The 24,620-nt window shown below is 53.0% G+C and overlaps 1 protein-coding gene and 2 non-coding genes across 3 annotated transcripts; all 3 read left to right on the top strand.

The window, feature by feature from the left end:
- The first annotated feature begins 1,946 nt into the window (after window positions 1–1,946).
- On the top strand, window positions 1,947–23,378 carry HSPA9 (heat shock protein family A (Hsp70) member 9). The gene is made up of 17 exons (XM_063168438.1): window positions 1,947–2,033; window positions 3,405–3,463; window positions 4,941–5,028; window positions 5,106–5,287; window positions 5,953–6,077; window positions 7,761–7,834; window positions 7,919–8,025; window positions 8,819–8,981; window positions 9,612–9,704; window positions 11,301–11,510; window positions 13,767–13,994; window positions 14,749–14,853; window positions 15,952–16,069; window positions 18,300–18,394; window positions 19,944–20,036; window positions 21,755–21,895; window positions 22,601–23,378. The coding sequence occupies exons 1-17, from the start codon at window positions 1,962–1,964 to the stop codon at window positions 22,658–22,660; spliced, it is 2,013 nt and encodes a 670-aa protein (XP_063024508.1). The 5' UTR covers window positions 1,947–1,961; the 3' UTR covers window positions 22,661–23,378.
- Window positions 14,224–14,295, top strand: LOC134425007 (small nucleolar RNA SNORD63). The gene has a single exon (XR_010029556.1). It is a non-coding gene; the product is annotated as a small nucleolar RNA SNORD63 (small nucleolar RNA).
- On the top strand, window positions 15,349–15,417 carry LOC134425008 (small nucleolar RNA SNORD63). Its single transcript, XR_010029557.1, has one exon. It is a non-coding gene; the product is annotated as a small nucleolar RNA SNORD63 (small nucleolar RNA).
- Window positions 23,379–24,620: the final 1,242 nt, after the last annotated feature.

The raw sequence follows: 24,620 nt of genomic DNA, 5'->3' as shown, positions 1-24,620 counted from the left end.
GTATAGAAGGAGCAGGAGGAGGTGCAGGGGAAACGTGGGGTATCTGAGGAGGATTAAGGGGGGAGGCTGGGGGGCAGTGGGAGTAGTGAGTGGCGTAGGGAGAATAATAGGAGAGGGGGCTATTGGGGATACTGGAGAGGCAGGGAGGGATATGGGTTGAACAGGAAGAGGTAATTGAGGGTCAGGGAGGAGTATGGGTTGGATAGAGAGAGGTAATGGAGAAGTAGGAGGACGGGCTGCTGGGAGCACAGGAGAAGGAGCGAGTGGGAGACAGTCCAGTGGGTTCCATTTCTTTTCAAATTCCTCTTTTTCCTTTTTAGTCTCTGGATATTTTATATACTTTAATCTTCTCATCCCAAATTTTATTTTCTACCCAACAGGTTGCATATTGTATCTCTTCTTCGTTTGGAACCTCTCTTAAATGGATATGCCTATTTACAGCTAGGCTTAACCACTTCTCTTGACACGGCCAAGGACAGCCAGGAAGCAGAAATGAGAGCTCAGCTGGAGCCACAAAGGCATTGCCAGGAGCAGGTGACAGAGCCACGGGTGTCCTGCAGCCCCCAGTGTCCACCCCAGGGCTCCCAGGATGCCTCAGCCAGCCAGGACAGCCCATGCTCGGTGGCACAGGCGGTGTCCGGGAGGCCGTGGAGGTTCTGTGCTCTCCAGAGGCTCATCCAAGACCCCCAGGCCTGGAGCTGGCCTGGGGAAGGAGAGCCCTTCTGGGATGGGTGTTAAATAAACTGGGATTGCCCCAAAGTGCTGTCAGAGTGTTCCTGCTGCTCTGGATTTGACTGGGAGAGGGCTCCTTTCATCCCAGGAACTGCCTCGCTGCTGGCTTTGGGTTCAGGCCGGGAATGCTGGGGAATTGTGAACTATTTGATTTGATTTGAAGTCCTGTTTCTCCTCTGGGGCTGAGGAAGTATCAGTTTCATCCCGCACAGGTATTTTTCCAGGTGCAGCCGGTGGCACAGCGGTTTCTGGTGCTTGTAGGGCAGTAGGGCCACGGCTTGCAGGGTTCAGGGGCTGTGCTCGGCAGGGTTCAGGGGCTGTGCTCTGCAGGGTTCAGGGGCTGTGCTCGGCAGGGTTCAGGGGCTGTGCTCTGCAGGGTTCAGGGGCTGTGCTCGGCAGGGTTCAGGGGCTGTGCTCGGCAGGGTTCAGGGGCTGTGCTCTGCAGGGTTCAGGGGCTGTGCTCTGCAGGGTTCAGGGGCTGTGCTCGGCAGGGTTCAGGGGCTGTGCTCTGCAGGGTTCAGGGGCTGTGCTCGGCAGGGTTCAGGGGCTGTGCTCGGCAGGGTTCAGGGGCTGTTCTCTGCAGGGTTCAGGGGCTGTGCTCGGCAGAGTTTAGGGGCTGTGCTCTGCAGGGTTCAGGGGCTGTTCTCTGCAGGGTTCAGGGGCTGTGCTCTGCAGGGTTCAGGGGCTGTGCTCTGCAGGGTTCAGGGGCTGTTCTCTGCAGGTTCCGTTCCGGCTCTCGGGATCGCGACCTTTCAGCGCTCAGCGGCCGGGGGTGAATTACGCATGCGCGGGAAGGGCCGGTACGGCCCCGGGCCCCCGGCGCATGCGGCGAGCTGCGCGAGCTGCGCATGCGCAGTACGGGGCCTGACGCAAGGGCGCTGCAATCGCCGTGCGCTTTATCCTGTCCGACCTTGAGTGCGCGGCCGCTACAGGACCCGGGCTGTCACAGCCGCGCCGGTGTGCACCGCTCCGCTTCTTTGCCCGTGTCCGGCCTCGGCCCTCGTCAGCCTGTGCACCGAGCTGAGTATCCGTGCCGGGAAGCCACCGTGCACCCGCGCCTCCGGTGCCGGAGTCCGAGCGGCGCGCCGAAAGCGAGCGGTGGGATCAGGCATTATTGGAGCCACCCCCCGGCGGGGGTCCTGCGGCGCGTCTCGGCCCCCCCGCGGCCCACGTGGGTGGAGGTTTCCAGAAGAGCCGCGGCCCCGCGCGCCCCGTCCTCCGCCGCCGCCATGCTGAGCGCGAGCCGCCTGCCCCTGCTGCTGCCGCGCGCCGCGCCCGCGCCGCCCGCGCGCCCCGCGCAGGTCAGCGCCGTGAGGGGCCGGGGGGAGAGCGCGGGCCGGGAGGGACCGGGGGAGAGCGCGGGCCGGGAGGGACCGGGGAGAGAGAGCGGGCCGGGGAGAGAGAGCGGGCCGAGAGGGACCGGGGAGAGAGAGCGGGCCGAGAGGGACCGGGGAGAGAGCGGGCCGAGAGGGACCGGGGGACAGAGCGGGCCGTGAGGGACCGGGGAGAGAGAGCGGGCCGTGAGGGACCGGGGAGAGAGGGCGGGCCGTGAGGGACCGGGGAACAGCGCGGGCCGAGAGGGGCCTGCGGGAACAGCGCGGGCCGGGAGGGGCAGGGGGGACAGAGCGGGCCGTGAGGGGCAGGGGGGACAGAGCGGGCCGGGAGGGGCAGGGGGGAGAGCGCGGGCCGTGGAGGCCCGAGCGCTCCAGGACACCGGGCCGGGGGGACAGCGCTGGGCTGGGAGAGCCGCGAAGGGCGCTGCCTCCGGGCGGGTCCGGGCCCGGGCCGCGGCTCCTCAGTGCTCAGATTTTATTAAGAGCCATCTCGTGTATTTGCGGGGCGATGCGGACCTGGGGGCCGTAGAGGAGCCTGTTTTACATGTTTGAGTCTGTTTGGCGTTAAGGAGGTTTGTAGTGAGGTCTCTCGGTTCCTCACTGTGCCGGTGACAGCGGGGATCGGGCTGCGCAGGGCGCATTGAGGCGATTTAGGGACAAGCGGGGATCGCAAATCCCCCTGCGCTGTGCTGGCCCTGCTCTGTCACGGCCTGAGCCACCCTTGCACTGTGCCCGGGCCTTACATCTTTAAATTTCTTCAAAGTAGTCATGGCTCGGTTCCGTTCGCATTATCTTTTAAGACGTTCGCTCTTCATGAGAAAGAGGGCCAGTGCTTCCCCGGCTCTCCAGGATGTGCTTTACACGTGCACAGGGGCGGCCGAGCTGGGGCGGAGCTGGAGTTGTGCAGCAAAATCTCAGCTGCAGGTTCCTCAAGGGATGCACTGGGGCTTTTGTTGCTGACTAGGCACAAAAATCTCTGAGAAATGGGGTTAATGTTTATCTGCTGCTGCTCGTGGAATGCTGAAGGTTCAGTGTTGACTTACTGAGATGTATTTTGCCTGGTAACATGCTCACAGATTATTCTGTATCAGGGAAAGACCTTGGTTCTGGTCATAGAAATTAGGCTTGTGGCAGATGAATTAGTGCAGTAATTGAGGGGGCTGTTTATGTCAGCCTGAGTCTTGCTCGAGTTATTCATTCCTTTGCAGTTAAGTGTTTGAAGAGGGTTGACTGTAGCAGGATTGTGTTACTTCAGCCATTATCTGCCTCTGAAAGCCTTGGTTTGAAGATCTCTTGATGTTTTAAACTAAATTCTCATTGAATGTCTCTGTTTTACAGACATTTTGGAATGGCCTCAGCCAAAATGTTCTCAGAGCAGCATGCAGCAGGAAATATGCGTAAGTGCTCCTTGGGGTGGTTGTGTTTGGCTGTTGGTGTGTATATTTATCTCTTTCTGGTACCAGAACTGGTTATTGCAGCCAGGGATTGGGTAACAGAGCCAAACCAGCAGAATAAAGCTGGAGCCTCCTCCCTTAACTTCTCTTAGGTTGTTTTTTAAGATCTTGTTTCTGTCCAGGGCAGTTTTGAGAATTGCTGTTCCCTGCTGCTCCCCTCACCAGCAGTGCCCACAAACATGGATTGCTGAGATTTGTTTGATCAAAACCAACCAAAAAGTAATCCAAACACTGTTGGGACAAATTGTTTTACACTGACATAGTATGGGTGATGTCTGGGTCCATTTCCCTGCAGATAAAACATTTCAAACATGCATTTGAATCACTCATTTTTGTTGTTGCAGGATAATGGGAGAAGGCAGCAGTTGCTTGTGTGCCTTACTCAGATATTTGTGGCTGATGCTGATTCAGGCCATGGGCTGGGAAATCTGTTTGTGTTGGGAAAGCTGGGTCTGTCTGCTACAGCTGAATGTTCCAAGCTCACTGCTTTGTTACTGGAACTGGAGTTAGAGCCCCTGGCAGCTTGGGCACTGGGAAGGTGACATTCCTGGAAATAAACAGTCCTGCTCTGCTGCAGAATGCCTTCTCCATCCCAGACTGTGCCTTTGTCTGGAAGCAAAGCTATGGTTCAGGGATTCTCTGAGCCTCGGCAGGGGTGATGCACTCTTCCCACACAGGAGGAAGGGGTTCACATTTGTCTTGTGTGAGAACCACCCCCATTTTTCAGGACTAAATTCTCCTGTTGCTCCTGAGGGTCAGGAAGGTGGTTTGCTTTGGCTCTGGCCCATAGCACCCTGCATGGACCAAGTGATTTATCACTGTGGATTCTTCTCCCCATGCTAAGCAGTGGTAGCACAAATAAATTGTATTTGTTTATTTTTCACTCCAGGTGAATGTTTTCAAATAAGTTGGAACACCAGGGTTGCCCAGAGCAGCTGTGGCTGCCCCTGAATCTCTGGAAGTGTCCCAGGCCAGGCTGGACATTGGGGCTGGAGCAGCCTGGGACAGTGGGAGGTGTCCCTGCCATGGCAGGGGTGGCACTGGATGGGCTTTAAGGTCCCTTCCAACCCAAACCAGTCTGGGATTCTGTGATCAAAAGTGACCCAAAACAGTTTCTGTTTGTAGGGACAAAGTTATTTATGACTTTTTTATACCAAACTCTTAAGGGTTGTTGAGAAGATACAAATATGAAGTAAAGATATTCTGGGGAATAATAATATTTTATATGCTTATTTTAACAAGCAAGGGTTTACCTGTAAGTCATCTGGCTCAGAACAGAGGCACAAGCTTGAATTTTGGTGTAAGAGTCAGAGAACACCCTAGGTTAGGATGCAGCCTGATTTTGCTTCAACACTGAGTGGAAAATCACTTTGTCCTTTCCTTTACTGGTGATTTTTCTCTCCCCTGATGTGCCATCCAGCTCAGAAGCGATCAAAGGCGCCGTCATTGGGATTGACCTGGGCACCACCAACTCCTGCGTGGCCGTTATGGAAGGGAAGCAAGCGAAGGTGAGTAAAGCAGGAGAGTGACACGTGGGGTGTCCCCAACGTGAGCGTGTGGCTGTCACTCCTGCCTTTGTGCCCAGGTGCTGGAGAACTCGGAGGGTGCCCGCACCACGCCGTCGGTGGTGGCGTTCACGGCCGAGGGCGAGCGCCTGGTGGGGATGCCGGCCAAGCGCCAGGCGGTCACCAACCCCCACAACACCTTCTACGCCACCAAGCGCCTCATCGGCCGCCGCTTCGACGACGCCGAGGTGAAGAAGGACATGTGAGTGAGGGGACAGGGACGCTGCCAGGGCAGCAAACACCACGGGGGCAGCACGACCTGCTCTGCTTCCAGACACCACCCTGCTCTGGGGGAAGTTGTTGTGCCCTCTGCTCTCGAGATTGCAGTGCTTCTGTGTGAGGGCCAGCTGTGTTTAGCTGCATTCGTTGCTGATCACATTAAAGCGTTCAGAGAAAAAGAACAAAGGCTTGCTGGTGCTTGCAGTGCAGACTTTTCTTATTCTTGAGGGTGCTTGCAATCAAAGCTCTGTGATCATACCTCAGGCCTGTGATTAAATGAGGTGTCTGATTAAAGCAGCAGAGAACAATGCAGTGTGTAAGCTCTCTGCAGGGCTGCTGCATAGGCATGAGTCCTGTTTATGCATTTGATGATGACTTAATTCGCTTTCTTTGAGACCTTAAACAGGGTGTAATACATATTTTTCTGACCTGTCTCAGACGCTTATAAAGTTGGTATATATATATTATTTGTGTTGTGTAAGTATTGGCAGCAGCAGTCTGTAATTGCTACTTCTGGGACTCTGGACCTGGGGCTCTGCTGGCAAGTTCAGTGTTCTCTGTTTAGAGCTACACGTGTTCATCTGCTGGTACTGATGGTGGGGGGTTTGTGCTGCTGCAGGAACTGAGTGTGAGTTTTGTTGGTTTCAGTAAGAACGTCCCGTTTAAGATTGTCCGTGCCTCTAACGGGGATGCCTGGGTGGAGGCTCATGGGAAGCTCTATTCTCCCAGCCAGATCGGTGCCTTTGTCCTCATGAAGATGAAGGAGACTGCAGGTTGGTACAGCTTGCTCTTTGCTGTCTGTGCTTTGAAAGTGGAAGTGCTGCAGCCAAAACAGCACTTTCTTGGTACCAAACCCTTGTAAAGCAGGGCTGCAGATGGGGGAAGGGAACAGGGTGGGCTCCTAGGAAGCCTCAAGGAAGATCAGTGCCTGCCTCAATCTTGGATCTATGGCAAAATATCAGTGTTTTAAGTAAAAGATACTCATACCAGAATTGGTTGCTGATTGAGTGGACTCTGAATTCACACTTTCTCAGAAGGGGGAGCTCCATTTCTTTGGAAGCTGCAGTCCCTGTGCCTCCCTGGCTGCTGCTGGGCACAGGCTGGGGCAGCCAGGCTTGAAGTGGCTTTGTTACTGCTCAGCTGCTGGGTATGTGGCAGGTAGGGAGAGAGGAGGGAGAGTTCAAGGGACCACATTGTTGGGCCCTAATAGTTAATTAGCCAGTGGTGAGTTTAAGTCTTCACTAGAGGAAAGTACCTATTGGCCTGGAGAAATATTTCTCTCTTTCTTAATTCCTTAACTGTTTTCTGGGGAAACTGAGTGTAGTACAGAGAGGGAACAATCAATAGTGCCTTCTGCACCCTCACGTGTTAAACACTGTGTCCAGTGAGTGTGAGGAGGACAGGACTGAAGCTTCCTCAGTTATTGTGTTTTCTCTGTTAGGTTCTGGGCACTTGCTAGAGCTCCACCAGTAGTAAAATACAACTATGTGGTGTGTGAGTATCTGGAGGTGATAGACCTGACTTTGATCTACCTTCAGCAGGGATCTGCTTTCTGGAGGAGTGTTGTCTTTTGGCCTGGCTGCTGCCTGGTTTCAGCAGTGGCTTTGCAGGCAGCAGAGAGCAGTGCAGTGTGTAAGCTCTGTGCAGGACTGCTGCACAGCCATGAGTCTTGTCTGTGCATCCACACTGCATCATGCACATTTGTGTTTTTTAGCATTTGGTGACTTCCCTTTTTTGAGACTTTAAAATAGGGTGTGATAGATATTTTTCTGACGTGCTGTCTCAAACATTTATAAAGTTGGTATATGTACATTGCTTGTGCTAAGTGTTGGCAACACAAGATTCTATAAATAGGATCAAAATGGGTAACTTCTAAGTGCATCACGTGCAGGAAAATGGAGTACAGCTTCAGTCTCATGCAATAAATAGACAGCTCTCAGATAATTCATTACAGTGGCATCCACTCACTGATGGAATTGCAGAGGTGCATTGCTGTGCTGCCAGAAGTATACAAGCTGCTCTGTTTTGTGGAAGGACTGGAATTCTGCACAGCTCACTCTGCATTTTCCCAGAAAACAGCAGGCCTGTCTTCTGTTGGTTGGGAGAAATAATTTCAAACTAGGTGCTAGTGGAGAGAGACTAATTACAAAAGCATGTAGTGATGGGACGGGGGCAGTAGATTTAAATTAGGAGAGTGAGTTTGTTAGACAGTAAGAGGAAGTTCCTCCTGTGAGGGTGGGCAGGCCCTGGCACAGGGTGCCCAGAGCAGCTGTGGCTGCCCCTGCATCCCTGGCAGTGCCAGGCTGGACACTGGGGCTTAGAGCAGCCTGGGATAGTGGAAGGTGTCCCCACCCCTGGCAGGGTGTGCAGTGGGATGGAGTTTCCCACCCATTCTGTGAGTGATAGCTTGGTGTTCTTACAAGGATAACTTCTGTTTTGTCTCCTTTTTCTTCCAGAGAATTATCTGGGACATGCAGCAAAGAATGCCGTGATCACAGTCCCTGCTTACTTCAACGATTCTCAGAGACAGGTACTCATCAGGCTGGGATTGTTGGGGCTCATGAATTGCATTCAGTTTCTCTCAGCAGTCAGCAGTGTCCCCTTTCCTCCTCAGGCTACCAAAGACGCCGGGCAGATCGCTGGCTTGAACGTGCTGAGGGTGATTAATGAGCCCACAGCAGCTGCACTTGCCTACGGGCTGGACAAGTCTGAAGACAAAGTGTGAGTGCATAACACCAACCCTCTGAAATAAACCTGCTGGGATTTGCCTCCTCTGCTTGCTGGGTTTTAGAGCACTGCTTGGACTTCTGCCAAGCAGTGGACTCAGCTTTTAGTGAGAGCTCTGTAATGTCATCTCTGTTCTGTGCCAACCAGCCTTGTTAAAGAGAGTTCATAATTTGCAGCTATAACTTAATTATCCAACCTGAGTGTCAGTTTAATTTCCTTACCTGCCGGTGGCAGCAGTGGGTGTGGCTGAGGACAGCTGGATGACGGGCTGTCCCTAGAGGTGCTGATGGGCAGCACAGGAGCTGTGCTGAGCTGTGCCAGCTGTCCATGGCGTGCAGCTCCCCTGCCTGCATTCAGTCCTCTGTTGCTGTCAGGGGTGGTTACAGAAGTGCAGGCTTTTGTTAGACGTTCTGTGTTTCTGTGCTAGTGATAATGCTGCAAAAGCCTCATTACATTTGAAACATTTTGGGGAAAAAAATTCATAATAGTTCTGGTGTCCCTGCTCTTGTCACTGAATGTGGCAATGTCTTATTTTGTAGAGGCAGGGTCTGCCCTCTCTGAAAAAATGGGCAAGGTCAGGCTTTGTGCAGCACATTTCCAGGGACCCCCACGTGGACTCTGAGTGCTCGGGGTGTGACATTTTGGGATGGTTCAGTCTGTCTCTAGAGAAGCTTTGAATTTGTTTGGGCACCAGTGTGCGTTCTGCATGTCATCTCTTGAAGAGAGGGAGTTCTGAGCCACTCACCTTTGTTGAGAAAGTAACATTGTCCTGCTTCTCTCCCTGCAGCATTGCAGTCTATGACCTGGGTGGTGGCACTTTTGATATCTCTGTGTTGGAAATCCAGAAGGGAGTCTTTGAGGTGAAGTCTACCAATGGTGACACTTTCTTGGGTGGAGAAGATTTTGACCAGGCTTTGCTACAGTATATTGTGAAAGAGTTCAAGAGAGAGGTAAGGTGTCTCTTGAGAGTACAATCCTGTATTACACTGCTTTTCAACCTCACTTCTTTAGAAGAATGAACGCTCTCTTAAATTCTTAGGGCTTGTCACCTCTGGCACTGCTGGAATTTAAGAGGATTAGACACTCTTTAGCCTGGCTTCCACTTCTTCCACTTCTTTTCTTGAAGTGGAATGTTCCTTTCCTGGAATACGCAGAATAGCAGAACTTCTGTCTTCTTTCTCATTGGTGTAGCAGGACTGTCCTATGCACAGTCTGCTTACTTTTAAAAGTAAACATCTGTGGTGCAATTGAATGTGACAGGACAGATGCAAATGGGTTGCTGGGAGGAAACTGCCAGGTAATTCCAACTCCTTTGCTAATTCAGTTCTGTCTTACTGTTCTGTGCTGCAGCAGCCTTTGCAAGGTTCAGTCTGTAATTCAGTGTATGATCACTTGCAGAGCAGAGGGGGCTGGCAGATTGGAAATGCTGAGAACCCCTGGCAGCAGGGAGAGAGCAGCACAGTGCACATGGCAGTCTGCTCTAGAAATAGCTCTTCAGTCAAGAGCTCTGAGTGGTGAACTGCAGGGATGTGACTCCTGGGCAGGTGCTGAGGGTCTCTTAACCCTGTTTTTTCACTCAGACGGGAGTTGACCTGACTAAAGACAACATGGCTCTTCAGAGGGTGAGAGAAGCATCAGAGAAAGCCAAGTGTGAGCTTTCATCATCTGTGCAGGTACGTGCCTGGATCCAGAGCATCCACTACAGCACTAGGAGATGTGGAGTTCTGCACTGGCTTTGTTTACTGAGCTCTCTGACACTGTTTTTTCTTCTGTGTAACCCGGTGGCATCACTGGCACAGGAGGTCAGTCAGCAGGGTGGGCTTTCAGACCACAGAGAGCTGAGTTGTTGGGTGCTGGGTTTTGCCCTTTTTCTGGCACCACATCTGATCTTGCAGGGACCATGACCATCCCAACTTGTTCTGTACCTCAGAACTGTGATGGGCATCAGGGAATTTAGCCAGTGCTGCTGGGTTACTGGAACCACTTACAGCTCTGTGCAAGCACTTCCAAACCCTTGGTGCTGCTCATTCCACTGCAACAGCTAATTTGTGCAGTAATTCTTATACAGAACCTTGACTTACTTGCCTATGGACAAGTTGGCTGCACAATGGGCAGCAGCCACCCTCCCTCCTTTTTTCCATCAGCTTTGTATATTAATGCAGTCAAGTGTGTCTTTTATGAATTCATTACTGAATAAGGAACTGGAAAAGCAGAAAGTTGGGAGTGTAATAGTCCTGGCTAAGTGAAATTAAGGTCAATTATATAGTAATTGAAATGGGGAATCTGCCAAGTTCTAGCTTCTGAATAAGCATCTTGAATTTTATCTGATGGTGGTCTTTTTTGCTGGCCAGTGGGGAGCTCATAGCAAGGAGCTGAGGGCAGTCACAATGGCTGCATAGTTCTGCCAGAGACATAGCAAGCTCTGTTTTATGAGCCCAAGAGCTGGCAAATGCAGTTTGTTCATACCAGGAAAGACTGAATTCTTTAACTCCTTAGCAGTGAAGTGAAAACAACTTGCTTTTGGTCCTGTTTTCCCCTAATACTTTTGACCATGCTGTGTATAAAGTGAATGCACACCTCTAGTCAGCATCATGGTTTTAATTCTTGTATAAACTTAATCTCTAGAGCTTAAAGCACTAATGTTTTAATTGCTTTGGATTGTAGTGTCTTTTGAGGTCACCATGACTCAGCACTTGAATCAGATGATTTCAGTATAAGATTTGCTTTATAAGTCCAACATGTGACAAACAGCCATTAAAATGAGGATTATGGTTCCTTGCTCTGATTAACTTTGTGTTAAATGGCAGGAGAGTGGCTGTTGAGCATGAGCTGTTGACATTGAGAGAATAGCCAGGAGGGAGGGAAATACCTTCAAGGAGTTTACCTGGTGTGGATGTCAGTCAGTTGGCAGAATCTTTGGAGCTCTGCAGATGGGCTTTCTTCTGTGTTGTGCTGAAGGAACAGCATTAAGGCTGTCACTTCCAGTATTTCTGCTCTTACCTCCTGGCTGTGACAAATTGTTCTGCTCAAAAATGAGACCTAGAAGTAACAGGGCATTAAAATTGGGGTTTAACAATTGTAACAGTGAGGTGTGGAACAAAATAATGGTCTTATTTCTGAAATGTCAAACATAAAAGTGAGCCTGCTGCCATTTAAACTGGGCTGGAGGGTGAGCAGCCACACAGATACCTCAGCACAGGCCAAACAGAGCCTGTAAGCTGGTGTGAAGCCCATTGCTGGTTTTTCCTGAGCCTGTTTCCGTGCCACAGACCGACATCAACCTGCCCTACCTGACCATGGACGCCTCGGGACCAAAGCACTTGAACATGAAGCTGAGCCGGGCACAGTTCGAGGGCATCGTGGCTGACCTGATCAAGAGGACAGTGGCCCCCTGCCAGAAGGCCATGCAGGATGCTGAAGTCAGCAAGAGTGACATTGGGGAAGTCATCCTCGTCGGTGGCATGACCAGAATGCCAAAGGTATGAGCTCAGGGCCCGTTCAGGCAGGGCTGGCATAGCTGCCCTGTGCCTCTGTTTGGGGATCAGGACAGAGGAGCTGGGAGGGCTCAGGGCAGGCTCAGTGCTGAGGGTCCCATGGGGACACTGCCCAGGATCTCCTGTTCTGTTTGCTCAGCCCAGCTGGGCCCTGGGGGCTGGAGCTGAGTTGCACTGTGCAGAGCCAAGGGAACGTGCTGGGAGGTCAAAGTCCAGCTGCAGCCTGACAGCCTGGGGTGCACTGGACACCAGCAGCATTGCTGAGGAGTGCAGGGCATTTCCTCTTGTTGGGGGCTCAGTGTGGTAAAGGTGCATTTCAGTGGCAGCCACTTGTAAGCAGTCTGTGCCTCCCAAGGGATTTCCAGCACTTCCAGCTGTGAAGAACCTGCACAAGCAGAACCCTTCTGGTACCTGCTGGTTGTGTTTAATCAGAGCTACCTGTTGGAGGCTGCTGTTGTTAGGCCCATTTACCTGGCTCTTGCAGACACTCCTTATCTAAAGCCTGGCCCTTAGTTCTGTGGAGATAAGCTCAGCAGGTAGCTTTAAAGCCTGCTGTGCTGACATGCACAGTTGTGCAGATAAGTGCTGTCTGCAGGTTATTACTGCTCCTGTTCCAGCCATGCCCTGCTGCTGCTCCTCCATCCCAGAGCTGAGCAGGGATGTTCACTGCTCCCTCCAGGGGTACAGCCTGGCCTTTCCTGCAGAGAGCACCAAAATCTCACTCCAGAGGGATCACTCAGGCTTGCACTATTTGTTGCTTTTTGATTTGCAGGTCCTCTCTAGGGCAGTAGGTGTGTACATGGTCCTGCTTGGGGTTGATTTGGGGTCTGGTGGGAGGGTTTTTCCTCCCTGCATTAATGAGCCTGGTGGCTGGAGGTGATACTGGTATAAGCAGAAGGTCACCCAGGCAGGGGAGCCAGAGCAGCAAGATAAACAGAAACTCCTGTTCTGGCCAAAGCTCACGTGGAGTAATTCTGCTACATGTTCCCAAAGTCCTTGTTGTTCCAGCTGGACAAAGGAAAAATGGTGTGATTACCTATGTATAAAGTGATGACAAACACAAAAGCTTTTCCTGAAACATTATGTATCCTTCAGAGGTGGAAGACAGAACTTAAATACTGATTTTTTTTTTTTCCCTTCTTCCCCTCTTAACCCCTAGCCATGTGTAGGTTTGGGCTGACAGAGTGCTTTCCTCTGCAATTGGTGCCAGTGTGTGTGTTTCCTCTGCAATTGGTGCCAGGCCTTCTCCTGAGTACCTTGTTGTTCTCTCCTCCCCCTGCTAGGAGGGAATGTGGCTTCTCTGGAACTGTCCCATGGCCAGTACTCTGGGAGAATGGACTGTGGGTGGTTACAAGCATTGTTTTGTACTGTAAAATACACCTCCAGAGGGAAAGACTTGCATTTAATTACATGTTCACACATAATCTCCTCTGTAATGGGTGCTCTGGGCAGATGTCTCCTGGCTGCAGAGTTGGGTCTTTGCTTCCAGCAATTTTCCAGGCACATCCCACTCAGCTGGGCTGGTGTGCCCAACCCCTTTACTGGGAGAGGAGGCCCAGCCCCACAGCCTTCCCTTGTAGGGCAGAGGAGGGCAATTCTGAGCTGTGCTCTGGGGCAGACCCTCAGTGCATTCCTGCGTGGATTCTTCAGCAGGAGATCTGTTGGGATCATGAGCACAGTCCTGGGGAGTGGGCTGAGCAGGGCAGAGCTGACAGCAGAGCTCAGAGTGTTGGCAAAACACATCTCTGCTGAAACAGCCCATGAAGTAAAGACTTGGAAAATACTGTTCTTTATACAATTCCCTTTTTTTTTCCCCTTCACTGCACACAAACAACATGAACTGTGCTGCTGGATTTTTTACCTTCCCTGTGCTCCTCCACAGCTGTACTGTCCTTGGCAGTTGTGTCCTGCTCAGTGCTGGCTTACACAGTTCCCAGGGAGCAGTCCTTGACTCCCAGATAAGCCTGGAAGGATCCCTTGGGGATGTGGCTGGGCTGTGTCAGGGCACTCAGGGGGCTGCCTTGCAGCTGGCACCCAGAGCCTCTGCAGAAGGAGCTGCCTGGGCTGCAGTGAGGGCATGCAGTGCTGTGCAGGAGGGTGGGCAGTGAGGGAGCAGGCACAGAGCTGAGGCTCAGTGTCTGTCTTAGGCTTCCTTGGCAGCTTAAGGACACAGAGCTGAGCCCAGGCTGCTGTGGCCATGGTGGTTCCCCTGTGGGTGAGCTGTGCTGTGTCTCCACCCAGGTGCAGCAGACTGTGCAGGAGTTGTTTGGCCGTGCTCCGAGCAAAGCAGTCAATCCTGACGAGGCTGTGGCCATTGGAGCAGCTATCCAGGGCGGGGTGTTGGCTGGTGATGTGACAGATGTGCTGCTGCTGGATGTAACTCCCCTGTCCCTGGGCATTGAGACCCTGGGAGGTGTCTTCACAAAGCTCATCAACAGGAATACCACCATCCCCACCAAGAAGAGCCAGGTAAGAGTTGACTCAGGATGGGTGGCACTTTGCTGGTGCTGTCACACAGCTCGGGGAAAGGCCACCCAGAGCATGCCAGTAGATGGATTTGCCTCCTCATCTGACAAGAGAGCCTGAGAAATCAGGTTTAATGTCAGCCACTGAGTATCTCTGAGGGGAGGGCAGTTGAGTTAATGATGACAAGATATGCCAGGGTGTTTGTGGCCTGCTGAGGGTTGTTACAGTGTGTGTGCCATGATGTCAGTTGTCAACACATCATTCTGAAGAAGGATTGTGTGGAGCCCTTGTGGGACTGAGCACCACGCCCATGGGAGAGCCCTTCTTGGCTGAGTGCCTGGGAAGGGGTTATCTTTGCATTGTAATGTCCTGGTGCCTTGGGTGTGATCCCTTCCTTCCCCTGGCTCTGTCTGGGCCTGCTGCTGTGTGCTCTCTGATAGCACCTGAGCTGCCTGGGGTGTGGGCTGGAGCCTGCTGCTTCAGGGGAGATTTTCTGGAGTGTGGTGGCTGCCCTGGAACCTGCTCCTGCCGTGGATGGCCAGTTTTTGTGTCCCCAGGAGCATACAGGACAAGAAAACATTGGTTTGGCTCTTGCTAGCCTTGATGCCATGGAGTTTTGTCAGAGCAACATGAGAACAAGCGTTTCATTATTTTTCCTTCCAAGCAGCTTCCTTGTATTCCTTGTTCAGTCAGCTTGTAACTGCAGATGTTTGTGTTCTAATTAGCTGTATAGTAACTTCCAGTTCCTTCTCCATAGGTGTTTTCTACAGCTGCTGATGGGCAAACACAAGTGGAGATCAAAGTGTGCCAGGGAGAGAGAGAGATGGCCAGTGACAACAAACTGCTTGGCCAGTTCACATTGGTACGTTGGCTTCTCTACTCCTGACCTTAGACCTGACCTTCTGGGAGATGTTCAGAGCCTTCTCCATTTCAGCTGCCCCCTGAAGGCAGTGTTGAGGGGAGTCGTCTTACAGAAGACATTTGACCCCTTTCTAGTACAAAGCAGCCTCTAGAGGCACAGCCTGGCCCTGGGACAGCCTTTCTGTGGCTGAGGACCAGCTGGCGTTGAAGATGGAGCTCAGAGTTTCTGAGCACTCCCATGGAGCACTGGGGCTGCTGCAGCTTTAGGGCCTGGTCACCAGGAAGGGCTCTCTGGATATAAAAAGCCTGTGCAGTACCAGTACCAGGAAATAATCTGAATGCTGGCCTCTCTTCTGGTGTAGCAAAGATGGGACCTGGAGCAGCTCCAGGATTCCTGCAGTCCCCAGGGAAGCCCATCTCAGGCTGGTGAGACCCTGGGAGCAGAGTCAGTGTGAGCTGAGGTACTCCAGGGTGTGTTTGTGGGATTGCAGTGTGTGTGCCATGATGTTAAACTGTCAACACATCATTCTGAAGAATTGTGTGGAGACTCTGTGAACTGAGCCCACACCCTGCTCCCTGGGGAATAGATGCGTTCTGGGATTGCTGGGAGCAGAGAGGGATGCCCAACCGGCTCCCTCAGCAAAATGGGTTTGGTCACTGCTGGCAAAGTTTGGCACTGTCCAAGTTTGTGTGAACTTCCTGGGAAGAACCCTGCAGAAAGGAAGGACTTTGCTGTTCTGTGCTTTTGAAGGAAGCTGTGCTGCCTCTCACTGTCTTAAAATGGTTCCCCAGAGGTGGCCAGTGAAATCTATGTCCAGAACTGAGGAAATAGAGCATCCTGCCACATCTAGGGAAGACAGGCTTGTGTAGCAATAAAGCAGAGCCTGTCCCACCTTGGAACCAACTCTGGGGGGTCTCTTTTGGGGTTTCTGTGCACAGCATGGTGCCAACAGGTACTTGGAGGACTCAGCTCTGAGGGTTGGTTAGTGGCTCATTCGGTGTCAGATCCCCAGGGTGACGTGCCCAGCCCCTGTCCCCTGAGCTGTGTCCCTGTGGGAGCTGATGGCCACCCCTTGTCCTTGTCCTTGTCCCTGCCCAGGTGGGGATCCCTCCGGCGCCGCGGGGAGTGCCCCAGATCGAGGTCACCTTCGACATCGACGCCAACGGCATCGTGCACGTGTCAGCCAAGGACAAGGGCACCGGGCGGGAGCAGCAGAGTGAGTGTGTGGGCATGGCAGGGACTGAGCAGGGGTGACTCCAGGGGGAATGGAGTGTGCTCCAGTGCTGCCTGGGTGCTGTCCCACAGTCCAGGCTGGGGATGGAGCGTGTGGCTCCGTGCTTGGGTCATCCCCACTCTTCAGGCTGTTGCCAGTGCAGCTCAGATGCAGCTGAAGTCATCTGAGCCTGTGTCTCCCCTGGAAAGGAGGGGTGGGCAAAGGGATAAGTGAGAGCTGAGCTCTGGGTTTGTTGTAGGGCAGTGAAGCTCTGTAGGCACACAGCCTCTGCCCTCTCCAGTACCTGCTGCCAGGGGATGCTCTCCTTGCACGTTAGGCAGAGATGAAGCACCTGCCTATGCCAATGTCTAGGCAGCCCTCACTGGCAGGGTTTCACCACATTCCAAGTGGTTTTGCCCTGTGTGACAGTCCTGCCTTGATGTTGCCATCTGGAATAATTGCAGCAACATGTGAGCAGAGTGCAGCTGTTTCCTGGGTTTGCTGCATGGATCAGCTGTGTCCCAGTGCCAGGTGTGGGCACACAGGGGGCTCTCTGAGGGCTCCCTGGTGTTGGTGGGCCATGCTCTGTCACCGAGGTGTTGGGACAGTCACGTGTGCCCTGTGTACCCTGAGGGGACAGAAGTTGGAGTCTGGGATTGCAGCACTGTGTGTGAGTTGTCCTTGTGCTGTGTGGGGGGGCTGTTTCTTTGGGAGCACACAGGGCTTGCTGTCTGAGAGCCTGGCTGCATGAAGGTGCCAGCTTTTAAGGCAGAATCAGATCAGGAGGATCTCTGACTCCAGGGTGTGTCATGTACAGCTGAGCAGAGCAGCCCTGTGCCAAGACCTGTTTGTTATATTCCATTATAAAGGTCTGGAGATTGGAATATTTTGAAGCAACAGCTTTTACCTGCAACCACCTTGTCCATTTCTTGTGTTGAAGCTGGAAGTGACTCCAGTGACAGGAGGCTCAGGGAATTCAATTGCCAGTGTATTCTGCTCTGTGGTACAGTGAAATGTTGGGCCCCATGTACTGGGGTAATTAATGTCACAGTTGACAGTTTCAAAAGCTCTGTGGTAGGTTCAGGAGATTAATTTTAAGCATTTACAAATTCCCCTGATACAAAATAAAACCCTCTTCTCCCTTATAACTGGAAGCCTCTGTACTGCCCTTCAGCTGTTTCTTGGAGAGAGCCCTTGAGCAGTGAAATGCTCCAGTTAGCAGAAGCATTAGCTATGCACAGCTGGAGGGTTCAATCACACTGCTTGGCTTTTTGGCAGCAGGTTGACATCAGAACCACCCTACACTTGTTACTTGGATTTCCTTGGAGATCTTGCACATGTGGCAGCCTTCTACTGCTGAGTAAAAGGCTCCTGGTGACAGGCAACCAGAATGACTTTTAGCTGCCTACCTGTAGGTAGATGTGGTCCTAATTACAAAGCTGAATTGCTCATCCCACATCTGTATCCAATGGACACCTCTGTGTGTGTGTCTTTGTTCAGGGTTCTGTACCATAGACAAAGAATTCCTTAGAAAAGTTCCTTTAAATGGTGATTGTAGCATCCACTTCTATGGGCATTGAGATATTCTGGATATTGGTCTTCTTTCAATGAAATTTGACTAATTCCTGCAATAAAACCTGAATCTGGGCTGTGCTTTTTGACACTAATAGAGGGAAAAGACCAAGGAAGGGATGTGTAAGAGCCTGCCCATAGAATCATGCTCCATTCCTTACTAAGGGCAATGCTAGGAGCTGGGTGGGAAGTGTTGTCTTACCCTGCCACCAAGCCTGGGCTGTTTCCCAGCAGGGAGAGGAGTCTTTAGTGAAACCATTCCTTCTCTTTGGATTTTTTTCTTTTGGTTGGGTTTTTGCTGGAGGGTTTATTTGTTTGAGTGGTTTTAGTTTTGATTTTTTTTTTTTTTTTAGTTCTGTGGTTCTAATTTGGAATGCTCCTTTGGTCTGAGGGCTTTGCACCCTCACTTTGCAGGAGGATTGACTTGCAGAGCAGCAGGCAGGGTGTGTGTGGCAGAGCTGGGGAGTTGCAGACCCAGGAGATGAGGCTTTCACCGTGCCAGCAGCACCAGTGGCTCTTTAAAGAGTCACAGTCTGTGTCCTGCCCACGGGGCCTCCCTGGGTGCAGAGCCTCTGAGCCAGGCTGCTGCTGTTAGGCTGGGGAATAATCCTCTCCTCAAAGGGGAGAGCAGATCCTTCATTGCTGTTCTTCTGTGCTGCAGTTGTTATCCAGTCCTCTGGCGGCCTCAGCAAGGATGAAATTGAGAACATGGTGAAGAACGCAGAGAAGTACGCGGAGGAGGACAGGCGGAGAAAGGTAACGGGGAGCAGAGGAGCTGCTGCCTTCAGCACTCTGCTCTGAGCTCTGCCCACCCCTGGGGGCCCAGGGCTCTGCTCTCTGAGCTCTTGCCAAGCCTCTGCTCCTTGCCCTACACTCATTTTATACCCCAGGGTTGCATGAAGGTGTTTGCAGAGGCATTTGGGTCTTGAGGTTGGATACCTTGCCCTGTGTGACTGCACTTTACTGCTCCCTGAGGAATTCCTGGGATGTGGAGGCAGCAGTGAGCAAAGCCACCTGCCTGCTGCTCATGGCAAACAGCTTTGCAGCTCTGGTGAGGGTTTCTGTCATCACTGCTCTGCACTGTCTCCCTTGGCTGTGCATTTGGCACCTGGAATGCTGTGTCCATGTGAGCAGTGCTGGCCTCAGTGCAGGTGAGACCAGAAGGAGGTGATGGAAATCCTCACTGGCCTTGTTGAGTAAAGACTGGTGCTTGCCATGGACTGAACCTGTAATACACACAAGATTAATGGTTGGAACTAATTGGTTTAATGAGGGTAGTAATAATGAATTATGCAGCTAAATATAGACCATTGATTTTTAAGCAGACACAGCACAGGCTGACTCTGGGATGTGGCACCAGCGTGTGTTTAGTGATTGCTGAAACTGGCACATGGAGTTGATCCACTTTGTGTCCTTCAGCCTGTCTCAGGTGTCCAGGCAGTGCTGCAAATCCTATCCCCAGTGGGGAAGGGATCAGAAGAGAGCTGAAGGGGAGAAGGCATGGAATAAATCCCCAGGAAGCATCATTGCCTGGCCTCAGAACCTCCAAAGCCACAGAGCAGTGGCTGATGGGCATTTGTAGGTTAGCTGGGAAACCTTCAAAGACCTTGCTCTGAAAGTCTCACTGTTTGAACAACCTCATCACCGCTGTGGAGGGTAGGGGAGGCTGCACTGAAAATTGTTCTGCTGCCTTACTTTGTCTTAAATTGCTGGATAAGTTCCTCTCTGTTGTAATCCTGAAGTGGGACTCACCCCTGTCCAGTGAGCTCACAGAGCAAGGTGATCACTTGTATAACTGTAGCTTTCAAAAATTGCCTTGTAACACTTTTCTGCTCCTGGTTTTGCTGCCATAAAAGCATCAGGAATGCATAAATGGGAGTTTTTGTATAAGGGACCATGAGTAAAAGCACCCAACATTTGAGTTGTCTCTAGTGCCCCTGTTGCTGAAGAAGCTTCAGGATGTTCTCCAAAAGGTCTGCTGCTTTCCCATGGAGCAGAGTGTCCTGTGCTGTCCCTGAGGTGTCTTGTCCTTTCCCATGTGCCAGCAATGGTGGTGCATTGGTCACTTGTAGTTCAGGGGAGTGACTGAGTGAAAGCCCGAGGGCTGGCTGGCACAGACTCCTCTTGGGGCCCTGAGAGGCCACAGTGCACCTAGGAATGGTTTGCTTGCATTTCTTCTTGCCCTGGTGCCACTAAGAAGGACCCTGGATGGGAGCTATTGTGGGACTTGGCAGTCTGGGCATGAAATGTCAGCACTTGTGTCACCGGGGTGTGGGCAGCAGCCCTGACCAGCTCTCTGCCCCAGGAACGCGTGGAGGCCGTGAACATGGCCGAGGGCATCATCCACGACACGGAGTCCAAGATGGAAGAGTTCAAGGATCAGCTGCCAGCAGATGAGGTAGGTGGTTCCTGATCCTGGAGTGCTACAGCACGTGAAATTCCTCACAGAATCATTGCTCACATTCCCACTCAACTCCCAGCTGGCTCTGGCCGTGTTTCTGTGCTGGGTGAAGGTGGCACAGCCCTGCACCTCTGCCTGTGGCCCTCCTTGGGAGGGCTGAGTGTGGCTGAGGGGGGGATGGACAGACATCCTTAGGGGAACAGGGTTTGGGTGCTGGCAGATAACCTACTGCAGAGTGCTGGGTGGTGTCACTGAGGCTGTGACGGTTCATTAGCCTGGGAAGGTGCTGTGAGAGGTTTCTGTCAGACTGTGGCCTTGCATGCAGTGATGAGGGCTGTGCTGTGGCTGGCTCCTCACAGGGGGTTTGCTCCAAGGCTGGAGGTTGAGGACAGTGCCTGCCCTTGTTAGCACAGGGACAGAGGCACAGCTGCTGTGCTCTCCTGCAGTGTGTGCACAGCACCCAGGAACCTGGGGACAGTAAAAAGCAGCTCCTGCTTAACTCCATTTTTTCTCTCTCAGAAATGAAATGGGTATTTGGTATCCAAGAGTGCTTTTCACAGCATTCTAAGGCAGTGCATTGTGAATTTCAAAAGTCAAGTTTAGAAGAGTGCACCCAATTACCAATTTAACAGCTCTGGGAAGCAGAATTAAAGGGCTCCTGGGGGCTCTGAGGTGTCTGAGGGAGCACAGTTACAGTTTGTTGGTAGCAGCCTCTGGTCAGTTAAAGGCTGTTTCTCTGCCAGCAGATGGGAACAGGACGAGGGGCAGTGGGTTTTAATTGCCAGAGGGCAGGGATGGATGGGATATTGGGAAGGAATCCTTCCCTGGCAGGGTGCTGAGGCCCCGGCACAGGCTGCCCAGAGCAGCTGTGGCTGCCCCTGCATCCCTGGCAGTGCCCAAGGCCAGGTTGGGTGGGGCTTGGAACAACTTGTTTGAGTGACCATGGCAGGGGGTGGAATGAGATGTTCTTTAAGGTCCCTTCCCACCCAAACTATTCTGTGATTCCATGATAATAGCTGCCTCTTTGTTTGGAATTATGTGAGAGTTTCCTCACACATGAGCACAGCCTAAATCCCTGTTCCCTGCAGGGACTGTTCCCTGTGCCTTCCCTGGGGAGGTGGGGGCAGGCTGGTGCTGATGGTGGCTGTCACTCTGTGTCCCTGTCCCCTGGTGTGCTGCAGAGCTGTGTCTGTGAGCCCTGCTGGCACAGCCGTGCCCAGGAGCCCCCTCCAGCAGCCTGCCAGGGAAGGAGGCAGTGCCAGCCTGTGCAGGGACTGGCAGATGGCTCTGGGCCAGGCTGAGCCCACTCTGCTGCTTTGCTCTGAGCTCCTGCTCCACGGGCAGCACAGGGACTGAGCAGGGCAGGAGCAGCTCCCCAGCAGGGCTTCAATATCCATGGAAGCCAGCTTGCTGTCCCCTGGCATGGCTGTGGCACAGAGCACAGCCTTGGCCAGTGGTCAGGCCCTGCAGACCTCTGTTCTTGGCACCTCTGCCCAGGCAGCAAACAGGGCCCCTTTAATGCCAACTGGGACACTGTTGGTGAAGTGGACAGGTGCCCACTGGGAACTGGGCACAGTCCTAGGCCCTGCACGCTCACTTTGAGGCTCCACTCCGTGGCTTCTGGCACAGAGAGGGGGCCAGCAGGTGGTGGCATGACAGGGTGGAGATTAACGATGAACCAAGTGCAGCATTTCACCTTTGTGTCTTCTTTGCAGTGCAACAAGTTAAAGGAAGAAATTGCTAAAATGAGAGAACTTCTGGCTCGTAAAGATAGTGAAACAGGAGAGAACATCAGGCAGGCAGCAACCAGCCTGCAGCAGGCTTCCCTGAAACTCTTTGAAATGGCATACAAGAAGGTAGGTGCATGGCCAGCTCTCAGTCAGAGCCCTCAGAGGGGAAGGGGGCAGTCAGGACACTGAACCCTTGGGTGGGAGGTGGTGCTGAGCCTCTGCAGCTCCCTCTGAGTGAAACTGGATGAAGGGGCAGCTCTGGAATGGCAGGGAGAGCTGAAGGCTTGAAATCCTGACCATGTTGAAGGCTGGGTGGGAAGCTCCTAGTAAGGAGCATTCAGAAGAGTAAGGAGAGGGCTTTCCCCTCAGTGCAGTGAAGGAGTAAAGTAACTCCTGAGCTTTAAAACATGATTGCTGTTCAGTCTGCCTAAAGCCACAGTAAAGGCCATTGGGATTTCTTCTCCACCCCATTCCCAGTGGAAGGCCCTCCCAGCCCCTGCTTGCCTGTGCAGGGAGGAGTCCCAGCATGGCAGGGGCACAGTGCCCAGGTGACCTTGGTGCTGAGCTGTCCTTTCTGGGGACAGCTGCTTTGCTGATGTCAAACCAAACCTTCAGTGCTGCAGTGTCAGCCTGTTACATCCCCTGGGAAGGGGAATAATGGGAAGATTGTTTCTCCCTCTCAGAGCTCAGGCAGAGATGATTTCCCTTCTCAGTGGACGTTGCTGGTTGCACTCAAGGGAGGGTTCTGCAGGCTGGAGCTGACCTGAGCAGCCAGCCAGGGCAGTGGCCAGGAGAAGCAGTCTGTTGTATAACAAACCTGTTTGTTCACAGATGGCCTCGGAGCGAGAGGGGTCTGGAAGTGCAGGAGATCAGAAGGAGGAGAAGCAATAAGGAGGAGTCTCTGTCTTGCCTTGACAAGAGAATGATGAAGAGGTCGATTTTCTTGATGCTTGGGAGAGAAGGGACCTTCCTGAGCAGCAAGGGGCAGAATTCAGACTTACTGTGTTTTTGCAGTATTCTATATATAAAATTCTTCAATGTATAAATTTAGTGATGTGTCTGCTAGATAAATTGTCACTTGATGGAAGTTAATTCATGCCAGACAAAGTTACAAGTTTGGCCCTGGCGTGTTCCCTGAGCACCTGGGGACTGGCTGATCATTTAATACTTGACACAATGGTGTAGTAAATCCGAGATCCAAGCTTGGAAACCATGTCATGAAATTGGAGGGTGGAGATGGAAGCTGTCCGGGCATGGGGAGGAGAGTTCAGCCTGCATGGCTCCTCCTCGTGGGTCTGAGGAGCTGGGAGCAGGTGAGGGCTGGGAGCAGCAGGGGCAAGGCTGGGGACATTGCTGGAGACCATTTAGCCCTGAGCTAGGCTGGTACCCTTGTTCTGAAGGAAAGGGGCTACTTCAAACTCAGCTGTAACAAACATTATTTCTTACAAAAGAGGCAGCGTGGAAGTTCAATACTTTGCTTGTCTAAGCCTTCTGCTCCATCCTGTGTCTGTTCTCTGCTTATGGTAAAACAATTTCCTTGATAATAAAACTGTTACTGGATCCATTCTGGATTTTTTTAAAATAAAAGCAGAAAAGTGTCCAACGTGGAGTTCCTGGTCTCCTGGCCTTTGGTGGAGAACACAAGCACTTAACTGCCTTTGACAGCTGCAGAGGGAACAGCCAGGCAGCTGTAACTTTCTGAACTTGTGCTTCATTCACAGGCACAAAGGAGGTTTCTGGTGTCAGGTTGGGGGTGGGCTCTGCTGAGCGTGGCAGTGCTGCTCTCACGAGGTGCCCCAGGTCCTGTGGCTGCAGTAGCACTGGGACTTCACCATCAGGCACCTTGTGCTTGGGCTTAGCCTTACAGAACAGGCTGCAGCCTGGAGCAGCACTTGCCCACTGTGCTTCCAGCAACCCAGCCTTGCAGGGAGGTGCAGAAATGTGCTTGTGTCTCCTTTTTCCCCATGTGTAACTCTGTGTCTCTTGAACTGGAACAGAACCTGCGTTTGCGGCTGCTCTGTCCTGCAGGCTCAAGTATTAGGGGGAGGAAAGGATGGTTTTTGTTCTGGCACTCAGGACAGTTTCCAGCAGAGGGGACAGAGGTGGCCCAGCATGTGCTCAGGAACCGTCGGTGTGGGTTCATTGAAGGGAAGTTGTGTCTGACCCGTGCTTGCCTCCCACAGTGGGGCAGCCCCTGCATGGATGGGCGCACAGCCCTGGCCGTTCCCTCTCCAGGCTGGAATCCTTGGGCAGAGCCGGGCACCGTGCGCTGGATGAGGGGACAGCGGGACGGGCTGGGCACTGCCTGGGGGCCGTAGCCCGGAGGCCTCTCCATTGCGGGCATTGATGAACGTGGCCGTCCGTGGCTCGGACAGGGGGGTCAGTGCGAGCTCTCCGGTGGCACACAGCCCCCAGGGGTGGCCGATTCCCCCGGTGGCGGTGCTTGGCCGTGAGTCGATGGTGCAGAGCGGCTGTGGGGTGTCCGTCCCCCGGGCTGTTCCCGCGCGAGCCCCGCTCGGTGCCGGCCCCGCCCCGGCCCCGCCGCCCCTCACGGGCCCTTTAAGCGCGCGCGGGCCTTTCTGCGCAGCTCTCGCGAGACGCGCGCGCGCGCTCCCGCCCCGCCAGGCGGGCTCCGGACTACGCGCCCCACAATGCCCCGCGCGCGCGCTCGGGGAGGGGCGGCGGCCAATGGCGCGGCGCCCCGCTGCCGGCTCCCCCCGGAAGTGACGTCAAGGGCCCCCATGTGAGGCGATTGCAACACATGGTGCGCGGCGCGGGGGAGCGCGAGCACCGCGTGCGACGTCAGCGCCGCGCGCCGGGGGGAGCGGGCACCGAGCGGCGGGGCCCGACC

The sequence above is a fragment of the Melospiza melodia genome, chromosome 14, assembly GCF_035770615.1.
Source record: "Melospiza melodia melodia isolate bMelMel2 chromosome 14, bMelMel2.pri, whole genome shotgun sequence".
In the NCBI taxonomy this organism is placed as follows: domain Eukaryota; kingdom Metazoa; phylum Chordata; class Aves; order Passeriformes; family Passerellidae; genus Melospiza; species Melospiza melodia.
This window is presented reverse-complemented; position numbering and strand designations above follow the sequence as displayed.